The 21,997-nt window shown below is 37.5% G+C and overlaps 1 protein-coding gene across 1 annotated transcript; it reads left to right on the top strand.

Annotated features, from left to right (window-relative positions):
- The first annotated feature begins 5,247 nt into the window (after positions 1 to 5,247).
- G3BP1 (G3BP stress granule assembly factor 1) lies at positions 5,248 to 19,878 on the top strand. Its single transcript, XM_007448024.1, has 11 exons — positions 5,248 to 5,345; positions 7,343 to 7,424; positions 7,899 to 8,072; positions 10,869 to 10,959; positions 11,898 to 11,991; positions 13,188 to 13,389; positions 14,984 to 15,085; positions 15,539 to 15,650; positions 15,866 to 15,994; positions 16,383 to 16,492; positions 19,672 to 19,878. Exons 1-11 carry the CDS (start codon positions 5,251 to 5,253, stop codon positions 19,876 to 19,878), a joined length of 1,398 nt encoding a protein of 465 aa, XP_007448086.1. The 5' UTR covers positions 5,248 to 5,250.
- The last annotated feature ends 2,119 nt before the right edge of the window (positions 19,879 to 21,997 follow it).

The following is a 21,997-nucleotide window of genomic DNA, read 5'->3' as shown; positions in this document are numbered from 1 at the left end:
TGTATGGATTATTTCATAATATAAACACCCTCCCCCCCCCCCCAAAAAAAGGAGTGGTCAGTATTCTCAGTTTTTAGGTTGCTAATGTGAGATAAACATTTTGACTCATATTTTCTTGTAGTTTTTCCTCAGGGGAAATATTCTGTATGACTCCGATGGATAAAAATTGTTTTAGAGATTCTTCAGTTCAGCAAACTTATTTTCCTAGCCTAAGAATAAAATAAATTTTTAGCAGAGTAAAACTTAATGCTTTATTTATGTTTTTTTAAAGAGAGCAGAAATTTTTATATCTAACATAGCATAAACGTACCTAAAATTATTGTAGCTTCGTGATGCATGTTTTAAAAGTTAAGATATTAAGATGGGCACGTCATTTGGTTTTACAGTTTAATTGGGCCAGTTACATTCTGTGGGCACACAGGTGACTCTGTGGCATTCATGAGTAGACCACTGCAGTCATCAAGTCAACCTAGAAGTTCACTAAAAAGTAGTTTTACATTAAGTGCTTGGGCTTCCGTAGTCCAAGGTACTCTAGAAAAATTCTTTTTTTTCCTCTGCGGTTCGCAGACCTTTCACTGTCGTGGCCTCTCCCGCTGCGGGGCACAGGCTCCGGACGCGCAGGCCCAGCGGCCATGGCCCACAGGCCCAGCCGCGGAGGGTCCACGGCATGCGGGATCCTCCCGGACCGGGGCATGAACCTGTGCCCGCTGCATCGGCAGGCGGACTCCCGACCACTGCGCCACCAGGGAAGCCCTAGAAAAATTCTTATTCTCTCAGGAGATAATCCTCTTTTTATTTTGCTAGCAAAATAGTTAAATAGTCTTCTGGGTGACAGAAAATGGTGGGATGTAGAAATGTTTTCTTTCACTGTAGTTAATGGTTATAATAGTGAAAGTAATAGTAACAGCTAACATTCATTGCTTACTACCAGACACTTAATTCTTGCAGTTAGGATTTTAATTTTAAAGATTAAAGAACTGAGGGCACCAGAGAGATTGTTACTAGCTCAGGAGCACAACTAGTGGTAGAATTTTGCCCAGTGAGAATTGGTCAGAGAAAATTTGAAGGTTTCCTTTTGTTGCATCTCAAATACTCATTCACTGTTTTAAATTAGAGCACTTAGTTTCAGAGTTCATTTGTTACATATTGCTGGTCTTAGATTTACCAGTTCAGTTAGAACTGGTAAAGTGAAGGTATTGGTTACTATCTTTGCTTCCTTAAGTATTTCTAAGTGGCCAAGTTTTTCTTTACTTCTTGAGGTCAAGAACTGTTCTGTTCTTCCCCTTTCCTTAAACTAGGACTTTTTCAGTCAGTATTTCTTGAAAAATTTTTTAAGGGGAAGTATTTTTAAAATGTATTTTTCTTGTCCCCTTTGTAGAGTACAATTTTGGCATATTATGACACTCAGAATATTACAAACTTGGATATAAAATTAATGGAAAGTAAACTTTGGTGGAAGTGAGTGATTTCCTCCTTCCCCCTTTATTCTTCCTAGGTCCTGTTTCTTTCATCACTGATCTTTCTAGACCACAATGATTTTTATTTTATATCATTTTTTAGGAATATTACTTTTGAGTGATTTGTAGTATATACCCCAAAAGGTTTATCCTGTAGATCTGAAAGCAGTGTTGCAAGGGAGTGATCTCCAAAATTGGAATTACTTGGAACGTTCAATGAACTTTGTCTTGGGAGCGTGGCATTTATCTTTTAGGAAGTCTTCCAGTCTTCACATCAGCATGGGGAAGGGGGAATTGCTGTTGATAATTAAAATAATAAGACTATCTAGTTTGTCTCTTATTTCTGATTTTGGTACATGCTTCATAGTCCAACCAATAATGTATCCGTTGGCATATGCTGTTATATAAGGAACAGCCGGAATCCATAGTATTATAAATTTGTAAAACCTCTTCTAAAAGGACACAGTGTTTCAGGAGTATTTAATAAATGAGGGAGGATCTCATGTATTTTTAGCATGTATTTTCATTGGTATGCATAGTTTCTAATTGTCATAGTGGATCAGTAACTGGTAAAACATCAGCTTTTCTGAGATGATGCCATTTGATTTTGTTTACTTTCATTGTTTTAAATTAGACAGAATTGAGAGTTCTAGTGAATGAGGGTGAGATTAAAGACTTTATTTTCAGGAGGGTATGATGTTAGTTTACATATTTCTCATAGCTTCTGTTTTATGTTTGGACCAGAAATAAAGGTGGAGATTTCAGGGTGGTGATTTATCAAATAAAATTTTTCTAATGAGAATTGATTGAGCCTATTTGTATAGACTAAATCTTTTGGGCTCAAATTGCCAAAATTTTCTGCATTTTCTTTTTTACTGGGAATGATGATCAAATAGACAAGGTTATTCACAAAACTTTCAGTGTATCATCTTAGATTACTGAAGAACTTCCCTAAACATTTTGTAGTCACTGGTGCTATTGGGTGGTTCAGTACTCTTAATTATTCTAAAACATTTTATGATGTCTTCAGGATTTTTTTTTTTAATGTGGAAGCATTTTTATTTAGATTTTCTGAGGCATAATTTACAAACCACAAAATTATAGAATTTAAGGGTTCAGTTTTTTTTTTTGTTTTTAATTTATTTATTTTTGCTGTGTTGGATCTTCGTTTCTGTGCGAGGGCTTTCTCTAGCTGTGGCAAGTGGGGGCCGTTCTTCATCGTGGTGCGCGGGCCTCTCACTACCGCGGCCTCTCTTGCTGCGGAGCACAGGCTCCAGACGCGCAGGCTCAGTAGTTGTGGCTCACGGGCCCAGTTGCTCTGTGGCATGTGGGATCCTCCCAGACCAGGGCTCGAACCCGTGTCCCCTGCATTAGCAGGCAGATTCTCAACCACTGCACCACCAGGGAAGCCCTAAGGGTTCAGTTTGAAAAGTTTTTTAGTTATATACAGGTAGCCGTCACCCAAATGCATACAGTCCTCTGACCCCAGCCAGTTCCCCTCCAGTCCTTCCCAGTCTGTTCCCTGTCAGGCAGCTTCTGTTTTTTAAGCATGGTAGCTTAGTTTTTCTCTTTGGCCTTTTCTTAATCATTGAAAAAAAAATGTATCTACGGTCATAATCTGAATTCTGGACAGCCTGATAGTTCAGTCTGACAAATGCATGATCAGAAGTCTGTTTTGCTTATATAAAATTCTAATCTCCACTTGTGTTGAGAATGATGAATGAAAGAAAGCTTTTTATTCCTGAGTGTGTCAGACACTCTTAAGTTTTAGGGCTAGAAAGTTGCATAAGAAATTGTCTCTACTCGTAAGAAACTTTATGACTTCAAAGAAGCTTGCAGCCTTCTTTCAAAATATTATTTTTATCTGACCATGACTTAAGTAGCATTCTTGACGCTTTTGGCTATTTTAAGAATCAGTCCTTTTTTTAAAAAAAATATTGAAGCAATATAGTTTCTTTTCACTAAAATGCTATGTGTATTTACACACATGGAATATTATTTTTTTCTTTTTTTCTCAATTATTGAGATATAATTGACAGATTATTTTTAAATACTGCTACCATTTCCCTCGAGCTGATTGGTTGATATTTATTATAGAAGAGCTTAGAGGAGAGACTTGGAAACTGGAGTTTCCACCTTAATGGAACCGTAGTGTGAATATAAGCCTTGGGAGTGTGCAAGGCTATTTGAGGTAATCCTGGAATAAAGTACCATCTCTTTGGAACATTTTAAAATGCTAATTGAGAACCTAGTTTGCAGAATATTCAGTTATATTAAACTGTTAAACTAATAAAGAAACTCGGTTAATAATACAGATTTCTCTCTGACAAGCTTCAGAAGTATAACAGTTAAAGAAAAAATTCACAAATGAGGTAAAGATCAATTTACTGTATAAATATGTTAACTTTCTTGGCTTTATGGCAATGACCTGAAGTAAAACACTGATGATAATGGTAACTAAGTTTAATTTACTGTATAAATATGTTAACTTTCTTGGCTTTATGGCAATGACCTGAAGTAAAACACTGATGATAATGGTAATCAATAAGTTTTTTTTTTTTTTTTTTTTTAATTTGAATTATCTAGATAATCTCAAAGGGAAAGGAGAAGTTCCAGATGTGGTCTACAAGTTTTTATTTTTCTTACCTCTGATATATAACCTGCAGGATTTTCATCATTTTTCATGGAAAGATTGGATGTGGGAAGCAATAATTTGATAAAATATTATTTAGAAATTTATATTATAATGAGACTACTTGGCAGTATCAAAGGATGCAGTTAGGTTGATGTTATTAGTCTAGTTTCTTAGATCTTGGTGAAACAAGTAATAAATGGTCTAGGTATTCAAGAATAATGCAGTCATGCACTAGATGAGGATAAACATCTCTATAGATTGCTTGTCCAGGAATTGACCAAGCAAACTCGATCCATTTTGCCCATTCTTTAGGAAAACTGAAATATAATTTCTCTCATTTTTCCTTTATACTGTAGTTAATTATACGTACCTCTGTTTGCCTTTATGTTTATAAAGTTAGGGATGTTTTTATCTCCTCAAATGAAAACTTGGATTATCTCATGCCAAATATTTTTTTGAAAGGGTTTTAAAAAAAATAATAACTGACAGTAATTGAGAACTTACTGTGTGCCAGGTGCCTTAACACTCCAACATACTTTAAGTCATAATTTTGAGGTGGTAGGGATTATTTTGTTGAGTAAAAGCATTATTTGTTACTTTTTGCCTATTTTCATTTTAGAATTTTTTTTCATTTTTAAAGATAGTAAAAATTTCTGATTTAGTTTGACTAAAAATGTGATAGTTTGTGTCTATATTGTCAAATATATATTTATCACCCTTGAGCCTAATATTGCCACAGTAAAATGTTGTAATATTACAGGTGGAACATGCTTAATTGATTTTATTGGCTTGGGAAAGTTATGATAGGATGCATGTTGGCAGTATGTACCTTTGAAGTTCTTATATTAAGTTTAAGGAAATCGAATATTGGGAATAATGATGAATTAATTCTTTGTAGTGATTTTTTTTTCCCCCCATAGCATTCATCTGATTACAGTAAATTTGAATATATAAAACCTCACTGGTCTGTGTGGGTTTTGTTTCTTATAGTGTTTATTCCTTTTAAAAACCAAGAATTGCTGAAGTGATCTTGTTGGTCAATGAGTTGGTCTCAGCTAGATGATTCAGTCTTCTCCCCTGACCCTTTCTCCCCTTGTACTTGATCTTTCAGGTTGAACATATTTGACTTTTTTTTTCCGGGTTGAATTGACCAAAGCAATGGTTATGGAGAAGCCTAGTCCCCTGCTGGTCGGGAGGGAATTTGTGAGACAGTATTACACACTGTTGAACCAGGCCCCAGACATGCTACACAGGTGAGACCTTTCTTTTCCTGAGCATCATCTAATGCTGTGTTTTAGTGTGTGGGTACTTATCCTTAAGATTCTCTTATTCATCATGCACCTTCTAGGGTTACTGCATGAAAGTGCTTTGTAAGTACCAAAAAGTGATGGTTGTTCAAATTATGTAATAGTAGAATATGCAAATATTATTTAAAAATTAGTCTTAAGTTACCTATACATTATCAGAAAAGTAATGCTTGATAATGTAAACGTATAATAATTGTGCTTTTGATTTTGTTTTCCGTTTTGCTGTTTTTGGTGAATCATGAATTATTTAGTAAGAATGTATTGAAGAAGATGCAAGAGTGTTCCTGTAATGACATACTTTTGTGTTGGTATGCTAACGATTTTTCTATGTAGGTGCAAATTTTTTTATCAAACTGTGTTTTAGCTTTTTTACTTGATAATCTGTGATCATCTTACAAGGGTAGTACATGTATCGCATTAATTTTGTTACCCACGAGGTTTTATTTTCCGGAGGTGTAACATGTTTTAATCCCCTAATGATGAATATGTAAGTTGCTTCCATTATTTCCTCCTACAGACAGTGCTGCATTATACAAAGCTCTTAAGTTTGTTTATGTGGACTTATTAGAATATTTTTTAGAAATTAAATGTGTATCTGTTGGACCAGAACTATTTTTTCTTCTATATCTTACCAGTTTGCATATTGGATACCACATGATTATTAGGTGAAAGAGAATGTTTTTAAATTCGTTTTGAGTCTTTGTTCTGAAAATGGAAAGAATCACTTGTGTTTTGTTTTTTTTTAAGGCTTTATAATTTCCAAAACACTTTTACCTTTTTCTTCTTGATCTTTATAAAAACCTCTTAGTAAGGCATTGTAGGATAGTTAACTTCATTTTACAGATAAAGACACTAAGGGGTTAAAAATTTGCTGGTACTCACACACCTATTAAGTGATAGAACAAGTCCTAAACCTTTCTTTCCCCCTTTTTTTTTTTTTTTGGTTAATTGTATTCTGTGCCTTTAGAAGTTAGATACATTTGGAATTTAAAGTGGAGCAGGAGTTGAAACAAACTAACCAAATACATTTCTTGTCAATATTGTTATTTACTGGTTCTAACACATCTGTTTTTCACATTTCATCTCTGAGGTACATTTTAGATACAATGAAAAGTGGCTTAGCCAGCAGTGGACTGATTCTGGCTGATGTGCAGCCTTTTAATAACTTTGAAAGTTGAAAGCTACTTTCGAGATCCTTAAGGCCCCAGATCTCTCCCTTTTTTGGAGGAAAAAACAATCAGGATGTAGAATGACATGTATGGGCTTACTTGTGAAAAATTGTTAATTTGGAGTACAAGTGTCAAGAAATCCTAAAAGTGATTATCCCCAAGTTAGGGTATTTTCTCTGTGTCTGTGTTGAGGCAGGGTGTTGTTGGCGCTTCCCTAATTCAGTATTGTTGTAATGAAAACAAGACAATTTTGAGGATATAGGTGAATTAAAGCTATGAAGATTTAAGTCTGAAGCTCTTAACGCGTCAGCAAAAATTGTCAAACTACTCCTAAAACCCATCTGCCTGAGTTACTGGGTTTTTAATGGGAGCTCATCACATGCATTCTCAGATATAAAAGGACTCTCTAAGTCGGTAGAGAGTATAGATGTCCTCTTGTATATCAGGACTACCTCTGGTCTCCTTGAGTGAAAACAGGAACTTTTATTTTAAGGTGTCTTCCTGACATAAACTACAAGATCCTTCCCAACATGATCATCCTTTCCTGAGACCTGAAACTTGTGACTCATAAAAATTCCTTGACCAGATTCATTCCCATTCAGCAAATGTTGTGACATGTAGGTGATGCATATATTATGATTGCATACAAAGATGAAAAAGAAAGCACATTCCTGCCTCCAAGAATGTACTAGTGAGACAGATGGGTTCAAACATGAACAGTAAATACCTGGTCTTAGGATACTTGAAGATGACAAGTATTTTTCTGTTTTACAGATTTTATGGAAAGAACTCTTCTTATGTCCATGGAGGATTGGATTCGAATGGAAAGCCAGCAGATGCGGTCTATGGACAGAAAGTAAGCAAAGCAAGCTTCGTGTAGGCTGTTGAGCAGCTAGAAAATAACCCATAGAATTGAGGTGGATACATGCTTGATATGTTTGTTGATATTTAAAGATGAAATTTCTCAACTTCTGTTTAGAAATTTAGGTATTCAGTAACTACTTGGTTTATATGATAATCATTGAAAAGCTTATAATGTCACTTTTGTTCATTTTGTATGATATATTCTGAAGTTCTTTTATGTTAGAAGATGATAGGTTTTAGCATGGGGATCATCTATTGTAAACATTTTAGTTATGTTAATTAAGGACAAAAATTTTAATAATTAAGGTTAAGGTGTCATTGGGAATATACTATATTAAGACAAATTACAGTGGGGTCTGTGTAGTTTGTAATTTACATGTGCACAGGTAAATGCTCTATCTTTGTTGTGTTAGAAAGTTTTTTGTTGTTCTTGGAGATTCTGCATTCTCTTCCTTCGATTCCTTAGGAAATCCATAGGAAAGTGATGTCACAAAATTTCACCAATTGCCACACTAAGATCCGTCATGTCGATGCTCATGCCACCCTGAATGATGGTGTGGTGGTCCAGGTGATGGGCTTGCTCTCTAATAACAACCAGGCTTTGAGGAGATTCATGCAGACCTTTGTCCTTGCTCCTGAGGTATGAAAAAAAATAACAATGAAAGGTTGTACATGTCTTTTTAAAAACTGTTCGTTTTGAAATTTTAAATGTACAGAAAAGTTGAAATAATAGTGCAGAAGTACTCTTTCATATATCTTACCTAGAGCCACATTTGTCCACACATTTATAATTCTTTTTCTATTTACCTATCATTTTAAATTCTAAACTATTTTAAAAGTAAATTGGAGGACTTCTCTTGTGGCACAGTGGTTAAGAATCCACCTGCCAATGCAGGGGACACGGGTTCGATCCCTGGTCCGGGAAGATCCCACATGCCGCGGAGCAACTAAGCCCATGTGCCACAACTACTGAGCCTGCACTCTAGAGCCTGCAAGCCACAAGTACTGAGCACGTGTGCCACAGCTACCGAAGCCCGTACACCTAGAGCCCATGCTCCGCAACAAGAGAAGCCACCTCAATGAGAAGCCCGCACACCACCACGAAGAGTAGTCCCCACTCACCGCAACTAGAGAAAGCCCGTGTGCAGCAACAAAGACCCAGCGCAGCCAAAATTAGATAAATTAAAAAAAAAAAAAAAAGAAAATTGGAGATATTATGCCCAGTCATCCTCCAGTACTTAAGTGAGCACTTCTTTTTTTTTTTTTTTTTTTTTGTGTGGTACGCTGGCCTCTCACTGTTGTGGCCTCTCCTGTTGCGGAGTGCAGGCTCAGCGGCCATGGCTCACGGGCCTAGCCGCTCCGTGGCATGTGGGATCTTCCCAGACCGGGGCACGAACCCGTGTCCCCTGCATCGGCAGGCAGACTCTCAACCACTGCGCCACCAGGGAAGCCTGTGAGTGCTTATTAAGAATAAGGACTTCTCTTCCATAACCATAGTACAGTTATCAAATTAGAGTATTTGTAATACAATTATCCATCTATAGTCCATATTTAAATTTTGGTTATTGTCCCAGTAATACAAAGAATAGTAATTTTTTTTTCCTTGTCTAAGATTTAGTTCACGATTACACATTGCATATAGCTGTCATGTCTCTTTAGGCTCCTTTAATCAGCTATAATTCATTAATCTTTTGTTTTTCAAGATGTTGACGTTTTTAAAGAGGACAATCAAATTACCGTGTAGAATGCATCAGTTTGAATTGTCTGATATTTCCTTATAATTAGTTTTAGGTTATACATGTCTTTCAGTGCCTCACATTAGGTAGCGCTTGATGTCATTTAGTCCCATTATTAGTATTACTTAGTTAAGGTGATGGTCACCAGGTTTTGCCACTGTAAAGTTAGTGCTTTTACTTTTCTCATTAGTAAGTAAATTGTGGGTGCTTCTTTGAGACTGTGTGTATACTTTGTTCTTCATCAAACTTTTAGACGCTAGTTCTAGCATTCATTGATTCTTGCCAGAATCAATTGCTACTCTGATGGCTACAAATGGTGATCATCTAATTCTTTATTTATTAGTTGGCATTCTACTGTAAAGAACTTTGCCTTTTTTTCTATCTGTCATGGGGTCTTTGTTTATTTAATGGATTTAGTTAATTTTTTATTGATTTCCGAAGTGTCCTAGGATCTGCTAAGTGTGAACCCCTTCGAGCGGGTTTCTGTTTTTTTTGTTTGTTTCGGGTTTTTTTTTGCGGGGCGGGGGCAGTTTGTGGCACAGATGTTTCAGGCTCACCTTGCACTCTCCCTGCTCCAGCCACGGCCCCAGTTCTGGAGTCAACTGTTTCTTCAAGGAGCCTTGTTTTTTTTTTTTAGTTATCATGCTTATCATGAAAAGACTACAGGCTTATGTTGATTAATTGCATTTGTACTACCTTCTCGACTGGTCCAGGATGAACAGAGTAAGGAATCCTATCTGTGTGAGCATGTGGAAGGGGCTCCAAGAGGACCTGCTGACTAAAAGTTTTCTCTAGCATTACTTGTCAGATAATTTTCTGTTGAAGGGTAGTGAATCTGAAATCCCTGTCATTTTACTGTTTGAATATAAAATAACTCAGTTGTCTATTTGAAAAATTACATGGAGTCGTTTTAGTCGTGATTTTTAGAGGAAGGCTTAGATTATAGTGTTAAAATTGTTGATGGACTTCTAAATATTCAAGGAATCATGGGATGATTATTAATTTAGTTCTTTTTGCCTTTAAAGAGGAAGATCCTAACATTACCATAGTATAATGGATTGTTACATAAACTGTCTCATTTAATATTCAAAGCTCTAAAGTATAAGTTGGTATCCTTCATTTTGCAGATGAAGAAACAGCCTTAGAAATTGAATGACTAGTAATTGACATAGTTGGATTTCAGTGTAGGTGTGTCTTATACCTAGGGTAGGCAAACCTTTTTAGCTACACGTTTGAGTGCTTGTGTCAATATTCTTGGATAGAGATTTAGCGAATTTTAAAATATCTGTTGCAATTGGTAATATGTATTTATTGTTCAAGAAATGATTTGAAGTCCGGGCTTTGGCATCTTAAATACTTAGAGTTTGTCAGTTTTTGGATATTCACCTGGTGGAATTTTAAGCACACAGTATGTAATGTAAAGCAGGGATCCTTTCACCCTTGACCTTATTGACATTTGGGGCTGGGTGACTGCTTGCTGTGGGGCTGTGCTGTGCGGCGTAGGGTGTCTGGCAGCATCCCTGCCGTCTCCTCAGTAGTTGTCAGCTCTCCTCCCCGATGGGAAACCTGAAATGTCTCCTAAAGTTGCCAAATGTCTCGTGGGGTGGGCAGTATTGCCTTTAGTTGAGAACGATGGTGTAGGGTGATGTGGAATTTTAAAAGTTTGCTGAATAAATGAAAACTTTCTGTTGGCATTGCAGGGCTCTGTTGCAAATAAGTTCTATGTTCATAATGATATCTTCAGATACCAAGATGAGGTCTTTGGTGGCTTTGTCACTGAGCCTCAGGAAGGTAAGTTACTTGTCTAAATTTTTTTGGATGGCATCAGATTGACCTGAAGAGAGTGTAGGTTTCTTGAATGTTTTCATAATTCTCTGTATCTTTCCTTAGTAACTTTTGTCAAGGCATAAGAAGGGTTGGAGATTTTAACCTACTTGAGGCTGATAGGTTAGTCTATTTCACTGATATTGGTAGAAGACATCAAACTCCTAAATCAGAAGTAGACAGGTTATTATAGCAACAATAGTAGCATCTTAGCCATAGTTTCCATAGGACACTGCAGAAGTTTAGATGATGCCTGCAGTGCAGTGGGGTGCATTACTAGAGTGGAACCTAAGTTTCAGCAACCAAAACCTTTTAATGGGGCAGCAAACATGCCTGCCCGTTGCTCTGGAGAGAGACACTGTTTTCCGAGAGTGTTGCTGTATAAATATTCTTAAAAGGTAGTCTGGAACAAAGATTAGCCATTGCCTCAGTTGTAAGATATGCAGAAACACAGCGACCCATGGAGAATTGTCTCTAAATGCTAAGAGTAATTAGTATTTTAGTGTTTTCTGTATGACTCAGAATTCTAAGTGCTTTGTATTTATTGTATAATACAACAGCCTTACAGTTAAGTATTTTAGGAACTGTTGTTCCCTTTTAATAAATTAGGGCACTGAAATGCACGGAGGTCATTTGCCTGATGTCATATAGCTAGTTAGGTGGTAGAACCTTCGTTGGATTACTGGCAATATGACCTCAGACTCCATGCTTGTAACCCAAACATTATGATGGCCTTAATTCTGTCCTTAAAGCCTACGTCATGATTTTACCCAATTTTCTTTATCTTTTTATGTATGTGCACTTTTCTTATTTCATTGCCTTTTTTATCATGATGAACATTGTGCAAGTGAATATATTTGTGAGTTAAGTGAGCACAAATATGTTAAATTTCTTTTCTCATTTAGAATCTGAAGAAGAAGTAGAGGAACCTGAAGAAAGACAGCAGACACCTGAGGTGGTACCTGATGATTCTGGAACTTTCTATGATCAAACTGTCAGGTAAGGAAAACTTTGTTCATCTGTCCAGAGCCCCATGAGAATTTGAGTTGTTTAGTCTTCCTGTTTGTTGGAGGGCAGCCATAATGCTCAGAATTATCTCAGAAAATAGTGATAATTTCCCAGAAGAAAGGTTTTGCTTTTGGTATGTAACATAAATATATAACTTGTTTAATATAGATTGCAGTCTGAGGACTACTTAAATAGTATCCATCAGTTGCTTTTCGGTTTGGTTTTATCAAGTATTTAATACATCAAGGCATAGCTTTAAGTGCTTTTGAGATGCATGGTGTACAAGGACTTAGACATAAATTGACAAAAATTCAGACATGAGTTAAGTAACAATAAAGAACTTCATTTATTGGCTCAGACAAATGTGTGACTGTATCTTAGGTTTTTTTTAATCTGCAACTGGAACAGAAATATGTTGGATAGCAATATAAATTAATATTTACTTGTTGCCCTGTGATACCCTTAATGTTAATATTCAGTGCTTAAAGGATACTTTCAAATGTGTCTCAAGGTGTGGTGATGGGACTGACTTTATACACCTGGGTTGCTGGTTGAAAATGAAGATTTGTTGTCCTACCACAAACTTACCAAATTAGAATTTCCGGTGGGGGGAAGCATCTGCAGTTTGTTAAAGTGACTTCTGTGGAAGTTTAAGAACTATTCTGAATCACAACTGTTGGTTTTTTTTCCTCCAAAATTCCTTGTGTGTTTTTATGAGAAAAAATTTTGATACTAAAAACCACATAACATAAGATTTACCTTCTTAACCATTTTTAAGTATACTTTATAGTAGTGTTAAGTATATGCACATGATTGTGCAGCAGCTCTCTAGAAATTTTTATCTTGAAAAAACTGAAACTGTACCTTTCCACCTTCCCATAGCCTATTAGAGTTTTGTGCTATGTGATAGGTAAATTGTAATAATTTTGGGATTCTGAGAAACACTGCTCTGGTTCATTTTGATCTGTTTGATGCATTTGCTTAATCAGAATTTAGCAAATCTGACTGCAGTTAAGATTTGCTCACTGAGGGCTTTTCTAAAAAGTTGTCTTGTTTTAATACGCAAATACATAATTCTTAGATCTTTTTGGGGAGGAGAGAGCTATGTGTTTTAGGTTCAGGTCTCTAGGAATTTCTTGCTAAATCAACAGAAGCAGAATGATATTTCTCAAATTTTACCATGAAAGCAATGACTTAGAAGAACATTTAGAAGAACCTGTTGCTGAACCAGAGCCTGATCCTGAACCAGAGCCAGAGCAAGAACCTGTGTCTGAAGTCCAAGAGGAAAAATCTGAGCCAGTATTGGAAGAAACTGCTCCTGAGGATGCTCAGAAGAGTTCTTCTCCAGCGCCTGCAGACATAGCCCAGACAGTGCAGGAGGACTTGAGAGTATGCAATGTGTCTTCATTTTTATTCCATTTCTATTTTTAAAAATCTCTCTTCTTCTTTATTGTTGCTTGGTTGACTTTTGTAGGTACATTTTCATATTGGTTGTTTAGGGAAGTTTCTTCCATATTGAGCCATACCTCAGATAAGAAGTAAGATGCATATTGCTTTATAAAATCAAAAGTAGTTTTTCCCCTCCTCTAAGGAAACTTGAATACTTTTTAGGCCAGAAATTTCAGGTGCTATTTTATCATTGCATCAACAAACCTTCTTTTTCATATTACATCTTTCAAATTGCAGATTATTGTGTGCTTGTTAAACAAGTGATGGTCTATCTTTGAAAAATAACATGGCACAACAGACTTTTCCTGCCCTTTTCTATGAAATCTAATTGAGGACAACTTTACAGTACAAGTAGAAATAAATTGCTCAAGTATAACTACTTTTCTAATCAGAATACCTGATTTGAAAAAGTTTGAAGATTTTCAGTTACTGTCCCTGAGTCACATCAAGATGATAACTGAACTAACAGAAACTTTACAGTTGATGCTCCTTGAAGGAATATGTTTTAGTGCTGTATTTATGGGGCCAGGGTTCTTGTAATGCCATTTCTCTAACAGTTATTTCAAGTGTCTTTGCGTTAGGCATTGTTCTAGGTATGGGAACTGTCAGCAAAGTAGATAGAGTTCTTGGTCTCTGGAAGCTTCTGGGTGAGCAGGAAGGAGAAATGGTGAAATACCTTTAGCTTGCAGGTGGAAAAGTAGGTTGGCTGGATTGAGAATGGATGACAAGTTAGGTGGCTTAACTATAGTAGTTCTGGAGAGAGGTAATGACGTCTTGGATTAGGGTCATGGCAGTGGAGATGGAGAAGAGATTTAAGACGTAAATAATAGGATTTGGTGATTTTGGTATTGATTGAAATAACTCAAGAAGATTCTAAAGTTGGTGTAATTGGGTTATAGATTGAGAGAATCATAGGAGGAAGAGCTGGTTTTGGAAGGAGAATTTTCTTTGATTCACAAACTTGAAATTATGTGAAAGTAGCCTCTCATACTTTGCTGATGCTTGATTAGTCCTAAGGAATTTTAGTACTAAATTTTAAGTAGTGGGGAAGAGGAATCTTAAGTTACTTATAAATTCCATCTTGCCTCTGAAAATGAGGTGCATGTGTAATAATACAGGAAATCAAAAGCTAATACCTTTTTAAAAAATAGATTTATTTATTTATTTTTTGCTGTGTTGGGTCTTTGTTGTGTGTGGTCTTTCTCTAGTTGTGGCAAGCGGGAGCTACTCTTGGTTGTGGTGCGTGGGCTTCTCATTGCGGTGGCTTCTCTTATTGCGGAGCATGGGCTCTGCGTGCCCAGGCTTCAGTAGGTGTGGCGCACAGGCTCTAGAGCGCAGGCTCAGTAGTTGTGGCACATGGGCTTAGTTGCTCCGTGGCATGTGGGATCTTCCCGGCCCAGGGCTTGAACCCGTGTCCCCTGCATTGGCAGGTGGATTCTTAACCACTGCACCACCAGGGAAGCCCAAAAAGCTAATACCTTTTATGTTGTTGTAATAAGTAGTATAATCAGCTGATGGTGGTGTGTTCCCTTAGACCTTTTCTTGGGCATCTGTGACAAGTAAGAACCTTCCACCCAGTGGAGCTGTTCCAGTTACTGGGATACCACCTCATGTTGTTAAAGTACCAGCTTCACAGGTGAGTTTCTAATTAAGCTTGCATATTAGGCGAATTTACTTGTATTTTCGTGTAATGTGATTTCACAGAGGTTTAATGAATAAGGCAGAGGAGAAGGGTGCAAGGTGATTTTTTTTTTAATTTTTAAATTTAATTTTATTTTTTTATACAGCAGGTTCTTATTAGTCATCAGTTTTATACACATCAGTGTATACATGTCAATCCCAATCACCCAATTCATCACACCACCAGCCCCCGCCCCTGCCGCTTTTTCCCCTTGGTATCCATACGTTTGTTCTCTACATCTGTGTTACAAGGTGATTTTTAATGTGGTTTTTTTTTTTTTTTTTGGTGAGAGAACAAGGGAATTGTCATTTTCTAGTTTAAACCTTATTGTTAGCTAGGATACTTCACAAGCAAAAAAGGTGAGCTTGCTTTGCTCTTACACAAAAGTTAACGTTACACGTTTTTTAGCCTCGTCCGGAGTCTAAGCCTGAATCTCAGATTCCACCGCAGAGGCCTCAGAGGGATCAAAGGGTGCGAGAACAGCGAATAAATGTTCCTCCCCAGAGGGGACCTAGACCAGGTGAGAGCTCAGAAGGGTGGCTTCTTTAGTCTGAGCCTGAGGGTGAGAGCTTGTTTTGGGAGGGTAGTTGATGTTTGTGTGTACTTAGATTTAAAAAAATATGTTGTGGAGTTAATGGAATTGCCTGTATTTAGGGGTAGAGAGAACTGTTGAATGGAACAGTCGTGGAAAGGTGTCCTCTTTCTCATTCCTTGCTGCTTTTGTTTCCTCTTCAGTCCGTGAGGCTGGTGAGCAAGGTGACGTTGAACCCCGAAGAATCGTGAGACACCCTGACAGTCACCAACTCTTTATCGGCAACCTGCCTCATGAGGTGGACAAATCAGAGCTTAAAGATTTTTTTCAAAGTAGGTTATTGAGTTTTAAATACTAGATTCATTTAATACAGTGCTATCCAATAGAAACAGAAGATGAGCCACATTTATAATTTTAAGTTTTGTAGTAACATTTTAAAAGGCAAAAAGAACCTGGATAATTTAATTTTAATATTTTATTTGACCCAGTGTATCTAAGACATCATCTTAATATGTACAAACATGAGATACTTTGCATCAGCCTATCCTAAGTCTTTGAAATCCAGTGTGTATGTTGCACGTAGGGCACATCTTATTTTGGAGTAGTCACAGTTCACATGCTTTGTAACCATGCGTTACTAGTGGCTTTCATTGGACAGTGCGTGTGTAATACTTAAAGGAAATGTTCTAAGTTATTTGAGAATCTGTGTTCCACTTGCAGATTATGGGAATGTGGTGGAGCTGCGAATTAACAGCGGTGGGAAATTACCCAATTTTGGGTTCGTTGTGTTTGATGATTCTGAGCCTGTTCAGAAGGTGCTTAGCAACAGGGTAAGCAGTTTTTCCTCTTGATTTTCTGTATCTTTGGTCTTTTAATGTATTCATCCTTAAAACTATGTCTTACATGTAAAGTGCAGTTTATTCCAACATGTCTGGGTAATATTTTCCATCATGTTTAACCATTATTAAAAGAACTGCCTGGGAGTTAGAAAAACAAAACTGCCATCTAAATAATGTACTTTTTGAATATGTGCATGATGGAGAATGAAATAACTATGGTAACCAATGCACTGAGATTTATGCAGTTCCTTTCTTTGGTAGTGGCTTCTGGTGTAAGTGATGAATTAAATATTACGTTATTTTTAGCTAAGGTAACTTAGAATCAGTTTGTTTAGCAGGTATATTTGTAGTCTTCATATATAACTGTTTGGGTATAACTATGAGGAACTTCTTTTGTTCTATAAGTTGTCTGGGTTTGGAGTCACCCTACCTTAAGGCACTTTGATTAACAGTACTTTCTCTAATAATAGAGGGATTTGTAGAATCAGAATCTTATTTCTGTGTTCTTAAAGAGACCTTTCCTGGGCTTCCCTGGTGGCGCAGTGGTTGAGAGTCCGCCTGCCGATGCAGGGGACACGGGTTCGTGCCCCGGTCCGGGAGGATCCCACGTGCCGCGGAGCGGCTGGGCCCGTGAGCCGTGGCCGCTGAGCCTGCGCATCCGGAGCCTGTGCTCCACAGCGGGAGAGGCCACAACAGTGAGAGGCCCGCTACAGCAAAAAAAAAAAAAAAAAATACAGTGTGCAACTCAGTGGCATTTAATACACATTGTTGCGCAACCATCACCTATCTAGTTGCAAAACGTTTTCATCAGAAGTAAGTCCCTTACCCATTAATCAGTCTTTCCCCATATCCTCTCTCCCCAGCCCCTGGCAACCACTAATCTGCTTTCAGTCTCTGCCAGTTAAAACTTACACATTTTATTAACCATGTTAGTTAGAAACGTTGTAGATCATTATTTCCCAGAGGTTCTCCAGAACCTCTGATGTTCTCCAGAATGTTAATGGGTATATTACAAAGTTTAATGTTGTGGTCATAACATTAAGTTAGCCTTAATCTGAAATGTGCATTATCTATCAAACTGTTGGACCACTACTTCTGTGAAGCATCTCCTGCAAAACCCTGAGAAGTGTGGAGAGAATATGGCTTATGTCACCCAGGACACAGAATACTGAACACAGAGATGTCCAGTAGGCTTTGTTGGTAAATCCACCATTGAGCATACAGTAGATCCAGGGGCCACACTTTTTTGGTGCAGCCTTGACTTTGTATTTTCTTAGATGGTGTGATACTCCAGTGGGGCCAAACAAGGTCAGACCTGATAGCTTGCTTCCAGTTAATTATCCAAGATGAGGGCTTTGGTGTTTCATTTAACCCCTGTGGGTAAGGCATGGCATCATCATACATAGGAATTGTTGAGGTAAATTTCCTCAGAAAGTGGGCTGTATGTCTGCTACCTTTTTTCATTTAGATTGCTTCTATCCTTGTGATACCTCCATAGAGGTATCTTCCATAACTACCTTTTAAAATATCCGTAGTCCTAACCTCTCCTTACCTTTCAGACTTTAAATGATTTTATTTTTCCCATTGTATCTAGAACATTACCAGGAACAGCACTTCACATTAATGTGTGTGATTTATATGCTGTGTATATAAAAAATATATATATAAATATTTGTAAATTTCTGTTAAAATACTTATAAATGTACAAATATAAGTATATATTTAATCAGAATTTAAAATTCACTTGAGAGTCAGAGCTCAGAAGAGGCTCCCCCACCCCACCCCCATGCAGGTTTCCTTACATGCACTTTGAGATCATTCCTGTGAACTCTGGTGACTTTAGATGTAGCTTGCCTTTCCCTCACCTCACTGTATTGGTAGAAGTCTACCGTACTCCCTTCAAGAATTTTTTTTAGACTTCTTTTTTTTGTTTTGGTTTGTTCTTAATTTTTTAATGTTGCATCGGGTCTTAGTTGCGGCAGGCGGGCTCCTTAGTTGTGGCTTGCTGGCTCCGTAGTTGCAGCAGGCGGGCTCCTTAGTTGTGGCTGTCCGGCTCCTTAGCTGTAGCATGCAAACTCTTGGTTGTGGTATGCATGTGGGATCTAGTTCCCTGACCAGGGATCGAACCCGGGCCCCCCCTGCATTGGGAGTGCAGAGTCTTAACCACTGCGCTACCAGGGAAGCCCCCTTCAGTAATTTTTTATGAGTACAGAAATAGCTTGTAGAATATGACCGTGGTGTCTGACCATGCTGTGTCGGTTCAAAGCTTATGCTTTCCTGTCAGGATGCCTTGGTTTACATTGCTCTTCTGTCTCTCACTAGCCTTGTGACCCATGCGGTCTTGTTCCTTAACCTCCCTGGCGCATAGTTTGCTGGTCTCTATAAAATAAGTGTGCTAACAACCTTGAAAGGGTTGTTGTGAAGATTAAATGAGATAATAAAAGTGAAGTATATAGAATACTTCTCTGCATAGTAAGTACTGTTAGATATTTATTTTAAAAAATATTAAAGTAGAAAACCACTGAGTACCAGCAAGGAGCGTAAATTGAGTTCATTGGAATCTTGAGTAACCCTTTGTTTTCTGTATTTCTCTTGGCAAAAAAGAAAGCCCAAGACAGAGTGGGAAGTAACTTTTTTTCCCTGCACTAAGATCTGGTATCTTTATTATCTTCAGTATTTTCCCAAATTCTGTTCAGGCAAATAGCATTTTAAGATTATATTTAGATGAAATTCATGATGTTTTTGAGACGTATATGTACTTTGCATAAACATGTGCAGCAAAGTCTTTCCACATTAGGTGATGATGGGATTTTATTCTAAGCCTCCCAATCCATGGAGAAGGTGGTAATTTTTATTTATATTCTATTTATATAATTCTGGGGGAATATAAGATGTGCTTTAATAAGTACAAAGAGAGTTACTCTGCTGCACTGTTTAAATTGACTTTTTGACTTTTGAACTAGCTTGCATACCTAACTGCTTTTCCATGTATCTGTTAGTGGGAAAATTATGTGTTCTGAGTTTGAGACAAAAAACTGCACTGTGAGAATGTAGGTGATTTGTAAGCTGCTGGTTCCTTGTTTTGTCTTTGCTTTATAGCTTTGTTTTGTCTTTGGTAGTCAGTAACCCATAAGCACTCTGTGTAAGTCTGTTCACCTTGGTTCTTACAGCCCATCATGTTTAGAGGTGAGGTCCGTCTGAATGTGGAAGAAAAGAAGACTCGAGCCGCCCGGGAAGGAGATCGCCGAGATAACCGCCTTCGGGGACCTGGAGGCCCTCGAGGTGGGCTGGGTGGTGGGATGAGAGGCCCACCCCGTGGAGGCATGGTGCAGAAACCAGGATTTGGAGTGGGAAGGGGCATTGCTCCAAGGCAGTGAATTGCTCTTCACCGATCTTCAGGCAGCAGTACAAAGCCTAGCTCCCAAGATACCTTTTGGTATCTTGGAATCTGATCCTAGTCTATGATAAACTGCTTAAGTTTGTACAATTCTACTTTTTGTGTAACTGGTGTGTGCTCCTTCCCCTCTCACCCTACCCCCCCACCTTTTAGTCCTTCACTTCCAGTTTTGTGGAATGATATTTTAGGAAAAACGGATTTTTAAAGAAGAAAAAAAAAAGACTGCGTTTCCTTGCTTTATTTGCATATACAGACTGGATTTTTTTTTAACAGTTTCCCCAAAGGAATGTGTCTTGCTTATTACTGACATTTGGTATGTTTCATTCATTGGAATATTTCTTACTTATTTTCTACATGTTTCAAAAGCCTGTGAGAATTACAGGATTTGATAAACATTTTGAAGGCAGGAAGAACCCAAATTGTCTCTTCTTTGAGAGTCATGACTACCTTCTGGTGTGGAAAAATTGCCGTTGGAAAAATTGACAATTTAGATTCTCTCTGGTATGGTTAAAAACTGAATAAAAGGTGTTAGTAGAGTTTTTCTTTGGATACGTGGCTGCAAAACAGTTCCAAAACCTGTTTTTACCATTGAAATTTAAACTGTGAAATAGGTTTTAAATGTCTAGAATGCAACTGATAAACTTTTCTTGAACTGTTAGATTTTTTTTTGAAGTAGAGTTTTTTCATGTTTAATTTGTATTTGTAAAAAAAAAAAAAAAAAAAACCAAAAAGACCCCAAAAAATTTCAAAAATCTGAGTAACACAAAACCAGAGCAAAACTGTTGTGCCTTCTATTTATCTTTGATTCCAGTCTTGGCAATTGTTTAAAAGAAAAATAATAATAAAAAAATAAACTTAGATTTGTTCTATTAGGTTCAGAGTATGTTGGGAATTATAGAATCCCTTTCACCCTGTATGTCTTGTGTTCATTTGTTATGCCTTATTCTGAAATCGAGTCTCAAACTGGAATGCTTTTAAGGTCAGATGCTTCTGTAGAGGTCCTTTGACCTGAGTAGTTCAGCATTTGTATTAAGTTTTATTTCAGTGTCTCTTCAGAATCCTAATCGTGGCCTGTAAGAAAGAATGTGACTTTAATATTGGACTTCGCTGGTGTGCTTGAGTGTGCACTAGTTTTTTTTCTTAAATCATAGCCATATGGTAAATTTTCTATTTTGTTATGCTTCCCTTTTATTAGTGGGCATGCAGTGGGTGTTTCGTGGAAATGGCCAATTTTTTTTTTTTTTTTGTGGTACGTGGGCCTCTCACTGTTGTGGCCTCTCCCGTTGCAGAGCACAGGCTCCAGACGTGCAGGCTCAGCGGCCATGGCTCACGGTCCCAGCCGCTCCACGGCATGTGGGATCTTCCCGGACCGGGGCAGGAACCCGCGTCCCCTGCATCGGCAGGCGGACTCTCAACCACTGCGCCACCAGGGAAGCCCGGAAATGGCCAATTTTTATTAAAATGTTTCTGCAAGAAAAATTTAATCTGGCAATATAGACTGATACTCGTTTTGCATAGTATATTACTGTTGAGTGCTCTTAGGGAGATGGGTGAAGGTTTTGTCTACACATTTGTGAAGCAAGCCTTTGCGTGATAACTTATCATTAATCGAAGGGCAATGAGGTTGTCAAATTTAACTTATTTGTTTTCTTAACAGTATTCATCTTTAGGACTATTGTTTGAGGATAGAATATTAGTAGGAATAGGAATGTTTGTTTTGCTGTTACTGGGAAACTCTAGGTTTGCTGAAGGGTGTAGCCTTAAACTAAAATGAAGTTTGATGTTACCAGTTGACCCTCAGTACCTCAAATATTTGAAAATTGGCAACATTTCTTTCACATAAAGAAACTTATATAACTGAGTCACATGGCTGTGTTTTGGGTCAGTTTAAATAACTAATTGGTAACCACTTCATTTGGCCCAGGCCAGAATATTTCTTACTTATTTTCTACATGTTTCAAAAGCCTGTGAGAATTACAGGATTTGATAAACATTTTGAAGGCAGGAAGAACCCAAATTGTCTCTTCTTTGAGAGTCATGACTACCTTCTGGTGTGGAAAAATTGCCGTTGGAAAAATTGACAATTTAGATTCTCTCTG

The sequence above is a fragment of the Lipotes vexillifer genome, unplaced genomic scaffold (assembly GCF_000442215.2).
Source record: "Lipotes vexillifer unplaced genomic scaffold, Lipotes_vexillifer_v1.1 scaffold121, whole genome shotgun sequence".
Taxonomy (NCBI): Eukaryota; Metazoa; Chordata; class Mammalia; order Artiodactyla; family Lipotidae; genus Lipotes; species Lipotes vexillifer.
Note: the sequence above shows the minus strand (reverse complement) of the source record. Positions and strands in the feature narration are given on the sequence as shown.

Coding starts and splice junctions, on each gene's coding strand:
- G3BP1 (XM_007448024.1), top strand. CDS start 5,251: ATGGTTATGGAGAAGCCTAGTCCCCTGCTGGTCGGGAGGGAATTTGTG. Junction 15,651..15,865: donor CCAGAGGGGACCTAGACCAG/GTGAGAGCTCAG, acceptor TTTCCTCTTCAG/TCCGTGAGGCTGGTGAGCAA. Junction 15,995..16,382: donor GCTTAAAGATTTTTTTCAAA/GTAGGTTATTGA, acceptor TTCCACTTGCAG/ATTATGGGAATGTGGTGGAG.